At 35.6% G+C, this 10,015-nt stretch overlaps 1 protein-coding gene across 1 annotated transcript; it reads left to right on the top strand.

Annotated features, from left to right (window-relative positions):
- The first annotated feature begins 8,036 nt into the window (after positions 1–8,036).
- LOC102919882 (olfactory receptor 4C15-like) lies at positions 8,037–9,056 on the top strand. The gene has a single exon (XM_006996950.3). It carries the CDS (start codon positions 8,065–8,067, stop codon positions 8,998–9,000), a length of 936 nt encoding a protein of 311 aa, XP_006997012.2. The 5' UTR covers positions 8,037–8,064; the 3' UTR covers positions 9,001–9,056.
- The last annotated feature ends 959 nt before the right edge of the window (positions 9,057–10,015 follow it).

Raw genomic sequence — 10,015 nt, 5'->3', positions numbered from 1 at the left:
AATGTTCTCCTCTCACAGACAGAGCTTTTTCCTCTTGCTCTCCCTTAGATGTGGATGGAAGAGATGGAAACAACAGAGAATTTTAGTCAAGAATGATGGGTACTAAACCATAGAGAATAGGAAACATATATCTTCATATATTTCCAGCACTGACATAAGGTGAGGCTCATAGGACCCACATTTGCAATTTCAGAAATGAATCCAACTTGTGATATTGATTTAAATCTTAGAATATTGTTGACAGGTTACTGTTTAATACAACAATGGAGTTTTCACTTCATAATTATTTGCTTTTGAGAGAGTTGGATAAATTCTAATGCCCAGATTCCTTAAATTCATCAAGATGTGACCAAAGTCCATTGTTCCAGCACCAAATAAAACAATACATGAGGAGCCATGAGAAAAAGACTTCACATGAATAATTGCTCAAATGTCCACAGTGCTCAAATAGCCCTTTCTGGAGGACAAATTCTCTTCCTTCTTTGCTTCCTTCCTTCCTTAGTCTCTTTTTAATGTCCTTCTTCCCTCCATACCTCTCTCAAATACTTTTTTTTTCTAAATATGTGGTCACTTTTGTACTAGTACATATAAATTGTGATGTTCAATTTGGAATAGAGTAGGCTCTGTGGTTTTTATAGTTTTTTTAAACTAGGAACATGGTGAATGAAAGTGCTGCCATACTACAGACTGTTATTCAGGTCAAGTATAAAACTCTCTCATTACACAAATGCATGCTAGCACTTGCTATAAGGAAGGACACTAAATGTCAGAAAGTGAGATTGTGTCCATCTAAGTGTCAATAAACATGAGTTCTCTACTTCAGAACTGCCCAGAAACTTGAGTGGTTTAAGCTCTGGACTTGATTATTGATAATTCTGGTGTGGCTTGTCTTTTAAGAAAAGCTGAATCACCAAGACATCCAAGATGTTTCAGAAACCCAACAAGAATAACATGAAGGGAACGGAGAAAAATCCCTTCCACTACATACTAGAAATAAGAGGTAAGTAAAGTTGAGACATTTAGGGAATGTAGCAGAGCAACACTGAAGAGAGTTAGAAATGAATAAAAACCTGAAAAGCATGTATTGCACAGTCACGGAGAGGAATTTGCTTAGCTACAAACACAAGAGATAAATCTTTGCTTTGCACATAATAATCTTTGATCAATAAGATGATGTATTTATGGAACTTAACATTGGAGCAATTTCAAATAGGATTTTAATTTATTAATGTCCTTTTTAAATGACAGTTTTTAAAGATACATTTAGAAGTATTTACTTATAATGATAACCATTCTGCTTATATATTTTATAGTTTTGAGAGTTATGTGCACTTCACAAAATGAATAGAAAGGAAAAGTAGGTTGTGTGGCTGGTAGAGCTGGGTAGAATTCTTCCCAACATCAGTACTCAGGAAAAGGTTCAGTGTCCATAGTTCTTGCTCTGAGAGTCCCTGAGAAAGATCAGAAATAGTTATAGGATTTTCAAATGCATGGCTGTTAGAGAAAAGAAGGTAATATTTCAGGAGAATATTTCAGGAGAAATACAAGAAAATGAGTTAGTATACATGTAAGAATATGTGTCTAAAATCAAAGAGCATTTGAAATAATAAAGGGTTGAGTTAATAATAAGGTCATTCATAGAAAGATCATAGCATAAAACTATGTGATGCTGTTATGCTAACCCAATACTTCCACTTTTGTTAATGTGTTGGATAGTTTGTGAAGCTCACACATCTTTTGTCATAAATTTAAAGAAAAACTGATTTGTGGGATTTAGTTGATGTTTTTGTTGCAAATGAAATACATAATAATTACTTTTGTCTTCTAGACAACAAATTGTTTTTAAATTATAAAAATGGACAATCAATTTAGCCTGCTTTTATATCTTAACAAACTCTTAAAATGCTTTATCTTTCATGTTTTAATGTTTTATTTATACTAACGTGAGTTGGTGGCTTGTTAGATTCTTATTTTCATGATATATACCTCATGAAAGTTTTCCATATTCCTTACATTTTATATTTGACAGCATTGCATTTTGTGACAATATAGAATTTTATTGCAAATTCCCTTCTCTCATTTTATATTCAGAGTACAATTTGAAAACTGAAATAATATTTCAGAATTACAAATAGGATTCTGGAATAATTTCCAATATGCTTTTTAAATGTATTGAATGAGTGAATACATTTCATTGCAATTGGAATACTTTATGATGTGATTATAATAACATTTCTCTTTTGACTGATTCAATGTTTCATCCCAGTGTGGCTATGCAGGCATTGCTAAATATGATGTTGATATCAACAGTCACAGTTACTTTAATTATGGTTTTTAGAATATGAACAAACAGAGTGAATTTAGTTGGTTAAAGAGGCACAAGATTGCGATCCTATGATCCCTAAGATTGAAACTGGAGGCTCAAAAGCTCAAAGTCATTGTAAGCCTGAATGATGTTGTGTCCATATTGACTGTAAAAAACCTTGTCAATTCCCATTTGTACTCATGGACTATAATGCTCGAGATATGACAGTTTGTCCAACCATGTGACTATTTACACATGAAACTGTTTTGTTAATTATTTTAAATATTTTTTCACTATTTGAGAATTTCATTTGTACAATGTACTTTGTTCATATCCATCCCCTTCCTATTCCTACTTTGTCCTCCCATAAGCTGAGTTAAAAATTTCTTTTAATTTCTACTTAACATTGTGCTTATTCTCATTTTAGATGAACAGAAATATGTAGAACAGAAAGTTTTGGTTTATTAATTTTGGGGTTTCAGTTGACACTGACATAGTGCTTTAATAAAAGTTTTTTGGCAAGACTATGAAATAAACAAGGATATATTAGTCTTAACCAAATAAGAGATTTTATGTGTTTTAGCTCAATTTTCAACTATTGGTCTTTTATCTTATAGGTATAAATTTAAACCACAGCTTCTGTTTAGGCATATCAGCTTCTAAATAATATAAAACCATAACTTGTGATCATATACAATAGTGAATACAAATTTAGAAAATTACTATCTGAAAATTACTATCTGAAGAATGACCACATCATTTCGCTCTTTTTTGTAATTAAGAAAAATTTTCCATCCATTTTACACACCAATCAAAAATCCCCCTCTTTTCTCCTCCTGTTCCCCAAGCCTCCCCCTCCTAACCCACTCCCAGTCCTCTCCACAAGAAGAGAAGTCTTCCCATTGGGGGGCACACACAGAAGAGGCAAGTCCAAGTCCCTCCCCCTGCCTCAAGCCTGCAAGAGGTGTCCCATCATAGACAGTGCACTTCAAAAATCCTGCTCATGCACCATGGATGGATTCTGATCCTACAGTTAAGGGGCCCCAAGTAGATCAGACTACACAACTGTCTTGCCAAACAGGGCCTACTCCAGGTCCATGCAGGCTCCACAGTTGTTGATTCAACTTTCATAATTTCCCACTAGTTTGGTTTGATCGTCTCTGCAGGTTTTCCCATCATGATCTTGATGCACTTGCTCATAGAATCCCTCTTCCCTCTCTTTATCTGGATTCCTGGAGCTCTGCCTGGTGTTTGGCTGTGGATCTCTGCACCTGCTTCCATCAGTCACTGGAGAAAAGCTCTGTGATGACAGTTAGGGTATTCACAGATCTGGTTACTAGGGTAGGGCAGTTCAGTTCAGGCACCCTCTCCAATATTTCTAATAGTCCAAGCTGGGATCATCCTTTCCATCAGAACTGATGTGTATCTTAAGTAAGCATAAAAATTTAAGCTAGCATTTATTTAGTTTTAAAGTTAATATTGGCTTTTGTTTCCCTTGAAAACTTTCACTCAGTTTTGTTGCTCTGATTTGTTGTATAAGAAATCTGTTAAAACAGGAGTGTCTGTGAGTGAGGACAGAGCTTTAGCATTTCACTACTGATTAAGAACATTAGAGCCAGGCGGTGGTGGTGCACGCCTTTAATCCCAGCACTTGGGAGGCAGAGGCAGGTGGATATCTGTGAGTTTGAGGCCAGCCGGGGTTACCAAATGAGTTCCAGGAAAAGGCGCAAAGCTACACAGAGAAACCCTGTCTCGAAAAAAAAAATTAGACCTCTTTGTCAAAAATTACATGTTCATAGGTGTGCAGATTAATGTCAGGGTCTTCAGTTCGATTCCATTGGTCCACATGTCAGTTTTTATGCCAGTATGAACCTGTTTTTATTACTGTAGCTCTATAGTAGAACTTGAAGTCAGGGATAGTGATGCCTCCAAAGGTTGTTTTATTGTACAGGATTCTTTTGGCTATCCTAGGTGTTTTGTTTTTCCATATGAAGTTGAATATTATTCTTTCCAGGTCTGTGAAGAATTGTGTTGGTATTTTGATGGGGATTGCATTGAATCTGTAGATTGCTTTTGGTAAAATTGCCATTTTTACTATGTTAATCCTGCCTATCCATGAGCATGGGAGATCTTTCCATTTTCTGACATCTTCTTCAATTTCTTTTTTCAAGAAAAAACTTAAAGTTCTTGTCATATAGGTCCTTCACTTGCTTGTGTTAGTGTTACCCCAAGGTATTTTATGTCATTTGTGACTATTGTAAAGGGTGATGTATCTGTGATTTCTTTCTCAGCCTGTCTGTCAATTGTATATATGAGGGCTACTGATTTTTTGCATTTATCTTGTATCCTGCTATGTTGCTGAAGGTGTTTATAAGCTGTATCAGTTCCTTGGTTGAATCTTTGGGCTTTGGGGTCACTCAAGTATACTATCATGTCACCTGCAAATAGGGAAAGCTTGACTTCTTCCTTTCCAATTTGTATCCCCTTAATATCCTTATGTTATCTTATTGCCCTGGCTAGAACTTCAAGTACTATATTGAATAAGTATGGGGAGAGCAGACAGCCTTGCCTCGTTCCTGATTTTAGTGGAATTGCTTTGAGTTTCTCTCCATTTAATTTGATGTTGGCTGTTGGATTGCTATAAACTGCCTTTATTGTGACCTACTCTTGTGATGGGATGGTCAAACACCCTAATTGTCGTGCTAGAAACCCCATCCAATGACTGGATGCAGAGATCCATGGCTAGGCCCCTGGTAGAGCTCCAGGAGTCCAACTAGCGAGAAAGAGGAAGGTTTATATGAGCAAGAATTGTTGAGACCAAGGTTGGATAAAGCACAGGGACAAATAGCCAAACGAATGGAAACACATGAACTATGAACCAATGGCTGAGGGGGCCCCCAACTGGATCAGGCCCTCTGAATGGGCAAGACAGTTGATTGACTTGATTTGTTTGGGAGGCGTCCAGACAGTGGGACCGGCTCCTGTGCTCATTGCATGAGTTGGCTTTTTGAAACCTGGGGCTTATGCAAGGATGCTTGGCTAGGCCTGGGAGGAGGGGACTGGACCAGCCTGGACGGAGTCTACCAGGTTGATCTCAGTCCTTGGGGGAGGCTTTGCCCTGCAGGAGGTGGGGATGGGGGGTGGGCTGGGGGAAAGGCAGGGTGGGGGAGAATAAGGGAATCCATGCCTGATATGTAGAACTGAATTGTATTGTAAAATTAAATTAAATTAAATTTAAAAAAACAAAAACAAACAAACAAAAGAACATTAGACCATGCTTTGCTTTAAAACCATCAAAAGCATCATATTTTATATAAACCCATTGAACCAAATGTTATACACTGAGGGAAAAATATGAAGAAAAACTCTTGGAAGCTTTGGTTTGGAAAAGCAAGAATCTCATATAAAATAATCTTCCTTGCTCTACATCATTAAGTGAATTCCCTTTATACTTAGCACTCAACATCTCCTCTTACACTTCTGCTTACATCATTATTTTGATGTGATTTTTTTCACAAAAATCTTTCAATTTCCATAGGTTTATTAATCTTTCAAAACATCCAAACCAGACCTGCCCTACAGGAAAGGGTGGAGGTCTAAATCTGAGGAAAAAAGTCTCAAGAATCTGGAGCAGTTTTTCTTTTATGTCCATGTATTGTCATTTTAAGTAATGATGAGTTTCATTCTGACATTTTCTACATAGACTCCACCCTCCATGATCTCCTTATTCACTGCAGTTCTTTGTTCATTTTGATTTAGCACAGAAAGACAACTGATAAATGATGGGGTGGTCATCTTAACTGATTACTGCCTGATCCAGTGACCCAGGGACCTTTAGGGTATTATTATTATTTTACTATTTTCTTTAAGTATAGCTTATTAGTGGAAACAGAGTTCACATTATAGATACTAGTGAAGAACTGCACTAAGAACATTACAAAAGTGGTTGTTTTAAAGTAGATGCAATCTTCTTCCTCTTCCTCTTCCTCTTCCTCTTCCTCTTCCTCTTCCTCTTCCTCTTCCTCTTCCTCTTCCTCTTCCTCTTCTTCTTCTTCTTCTTCTTCTTCTTCTTCTTCTTCTTCTTCTCCTTCTTCTTCTTCTATGACTACAATTGCAAATGTGACTGTTCTTTGCAAAAAGAAGTCATTAAAATCACCACCCCTTCCTTTTCTGTATAAATACATTAGTGTTTTACTTGCAGATATGCATTAAGCTATATACACATGTATTTATATGTATGTGTGTATATTCATACAGATACTCACACAGAAACATGTATTTAGTAAAACATTTCTATTATATTCAGGAGAAGATACAAATATGTATCTTCTCCTGAATATAATAAAGCCATGACTTCCTGTGGAAATTGAGTTCAAGAGCTGGAATATTTGTCTAGATGATCCACAGGAAGCAGCTGAATTTACAAGTGAGTAGATTACTCCTAGCATTATAAGGCAATGCCATGAGAAATATTTTTATATTGTCTAATTTCATTTTCCTTATAGTCATTGGAGTTGAGTAAGTAATTTGTTTATGAATATGTTTTTTATTAAATGTATATAAATGTCAAACCACATTTTTATAGAATTATATTTTTCCAAACAAGGTAAAATTGTATAAATATCATGCAGATATTTAAATTTCAGTACTCTAAATATTTTCAACAATTAGTCTCCTCTCTTCTCTTATATCATTTTCACAGAATTTTATACAGGTGATTGGTTCATCATCTTTTAATGGTCCATCATTTATCTTATTGCTTTCACTAAAATGCCTGATTCACAAATGACAATGGAATAAGATGCAGTACCTCTATAGACAGAAGGAGACTTACAAAGACCACATCTACTCTGAAATTCTCATTGTTTTTTTTAAAAAAACTCACTCTTTACCTTGTTAATTCTCAGGAGAGGTCATGGATGGTGTACATAGTATCTCTTAAAATCCAAGTTTAAATATCTTGTTTTTTAAACTTAAAGTTTTAGTTAAAAGTTTTACACTTGTCACATATATTTGACAAGGAGGTTGAGTTGTGTCCAGTTTAATTTTTCCACTATACTTAGTCATTATAACAACAGAATCATTTTTATAACCTCTAGTCACACTGTACATTGATTAATTAAAGTGAATATTCAACAATTTTTCTATTAGCTTCATGTTAATGGAAGTTACTGTGGTACAGAACTTTCTGTGTTATAAAAGACAGATTAGTAGATCTGAATTCTAATATGCTTCATGTTGTGAGACAAAATTTAAAATGTTGTTAGGGTTTTCAAATTACATTTTATCTCTTCTTCTATTGGTAGATGGAGCTTCAACTCACCACTGTAGATGACCTGGGCATACTTTGTTCAATGCAGGTAGCAGACATGATTAAGAAAGTATACTCTTTGTTTTATTATTAAGGTACAGTTTCCAACTGACTTTCAATATTTTACTGCAAGAAAACTTTGGAGTTTGATAAAAGCTGGAAATTCAAATACATGTTTCTCTAACACATGTGGTTTTAACAAAAATATTAAAAAATGTGGATGTTTTAAACTATTCAATAATTTTAACTCAATTCTATGTGATATCTAATAATATTTTCAAAAAATTTGGACTACTCTCTTCTAAATGGTAATAAAAATCAATCAATACAATTTTATATAAAGATGCACCATATTCAAAATCTGATACTGTAAACTTGTGTGATATATATTTGTCTTATAATTGCACTTTTATAAATACACTTTCCTTTCAAAGTCCTCAGGAGAATCATGCATAACGAAAGCTTTGTCAATGAGTTCATACTCCTGGGGCTTTCACAGAACCCCCAAATTGAGAAAATATCATTTGTTATATTTCTATTGGTCTATTTTGCAACTCTTGTTGGCAACATGATAATTGTGGTGACCATTGTCTACAGTCCTGCACTGCTGGGCTGCCCTATGTACTTCTTCTTGGCATTCCTCTCCTTCCTCGATGCTTGTGTCTCTTCTGTTGTCACACCAAAGATGATTGTAGATTTGGTTTATGAGAGGAAGACCATCTCTTTTGAGTGTTGCATGACACAGGTCTTTGCTGTGCACTTTCTTACTGCAGTAGAAGTCATCATTCTGGCAGTCATGGCCTATGACTGCTATGTGGCCATTTGCAAGCCCCTACACTACTCTTTCATCATGAACAGGAGGCTCTGTGGTATTCTCGTGGGGGTAGCCTGGGCTGAAGGATTCTTACATTCTATCATACAAATTGCCTTCACATTGCAGCTGCCCTTCTGTGGACCCAATGTCATTGATCATTTCATATGTGACCTGTTCCCATTGCTGAAGCTTGCCTGCACTGACACACACATTTTTGTCATTTTGGTATTTGCCAACAGTGGATCTATCTGCATAATTATATTCTCCTTTTTGCTTGTTTCTTATGGTGTCATTTTGTTCTCTCTGAGAGGTCACAGCTCTGAAGGGCGTCGAAAGGCTCTGTCCACCTGTGGATCCCATGTTACTGTTGTAGTTTTTTTCTTTGTTCCTTGTATATTAATATATGCACGACCTACATCTCCATTCTCTTTTGAGAAAAATGTGTTTGTATTTACAGATGTCCTGACACCATTGCTCAATCCTATGGTATACACTTTCAGAAATAAGGGAATGATAAATGCCATCAGGAAAATGTGGAAGAGGCTGATAGTGGTTTCTGATAAATATTAAGACTTTTCACTTACATGACTGAGCAGATGGCTCAGTGGATAAAATACTTGCTGAGTAAGAATTGGGACCTTCGTTTGGGTCCTTAGCACTCATGTTCGGAGCCAGATATGGTAGATTGTCCTTAACCCCGTATTGCTGAATCAGAGGCAGGCAGGTCCCAGGGATAAACTGGACAGCTCTTCTCTAAATAGTACAGCTAGCTCAAGACTCAGTCACAGACCCTTTCTCAAGGAATTGAGATAGAGAGGGATAGACAAGTATAGTCAACACCTTCTCAAGGCTCTGCAGGCATATGCCTGGGTACCAGAACTTTCTTCAAGTTCGCACAAAGAACACACATACACACACACTGCCCCCCCACAAGCACTCAAATAAACATACACAAAGAAATAAAATAATTACACTTAGTAAACTTAATGTAATGAACAGGGAAAATCCATATTTCTTATATAGGCCCTTCATGATTATTCTTATATGAACATACATGGCACATTCTATAGAGAGTGCATTAGCACTGTATGTGAGGAATCCATTTGTGAGACCATACTTTCACTAGCAATTGAATAGTCAGATTGTCCTACAGAAGTTAAAATTGGTTTCAATGTATATACAAAGTTAGACATGGCATTCAGAAAGGACGCTGTGAAGCTTCATGTTAAATTTCATGTATTGAAGATATTGTATGCACTTATCTATCAATAAAAACAAAAAGTGACAGAATTATAACTAAAAATGAAAAACAAATAGTACTATATCCTCTTTCAAAAGTCTTATTAGTTATATAGATTTGGGATCTGGTTAATTTTGGAGTGCAATTCTTTTATGTTTTTGAAAATATTTTTAAACAATAATGTTTAAAAAATAATGAAAAATGTAAAGTGAGTTAAGTCTATACTCTCATAAATCTAAGGAACTAATGGAAGAGATTTAGCTATTAGACTATCTATTAAAATGATTTATGAAATACGTGTGTCTTGAAATTGGGAGAAAAACTCATGCTGAGAACTTTCTAGCG

The sequence above is a fragment of the Peromyscus maniculatus genome, chromosome 4, assembly GCF_049852395.1.
Source record: "Peromyscus maniculatus bairdii isolate BWxNUB_F1_BW_parent chromosome 4, HU_Pman_BW_mat_3.1, whole genome shotgun sequence".
NCBI lineage: Eukaryota > Metazoa > Chordata > Mammalia > Rodentia > Cricetidae > Peromyscus > Peromyscus maniculatus.
Note: the sequence above shows the minus strand (reverse complement) of the source record. Positions and strands in the feature narration are given on the sequence as shown.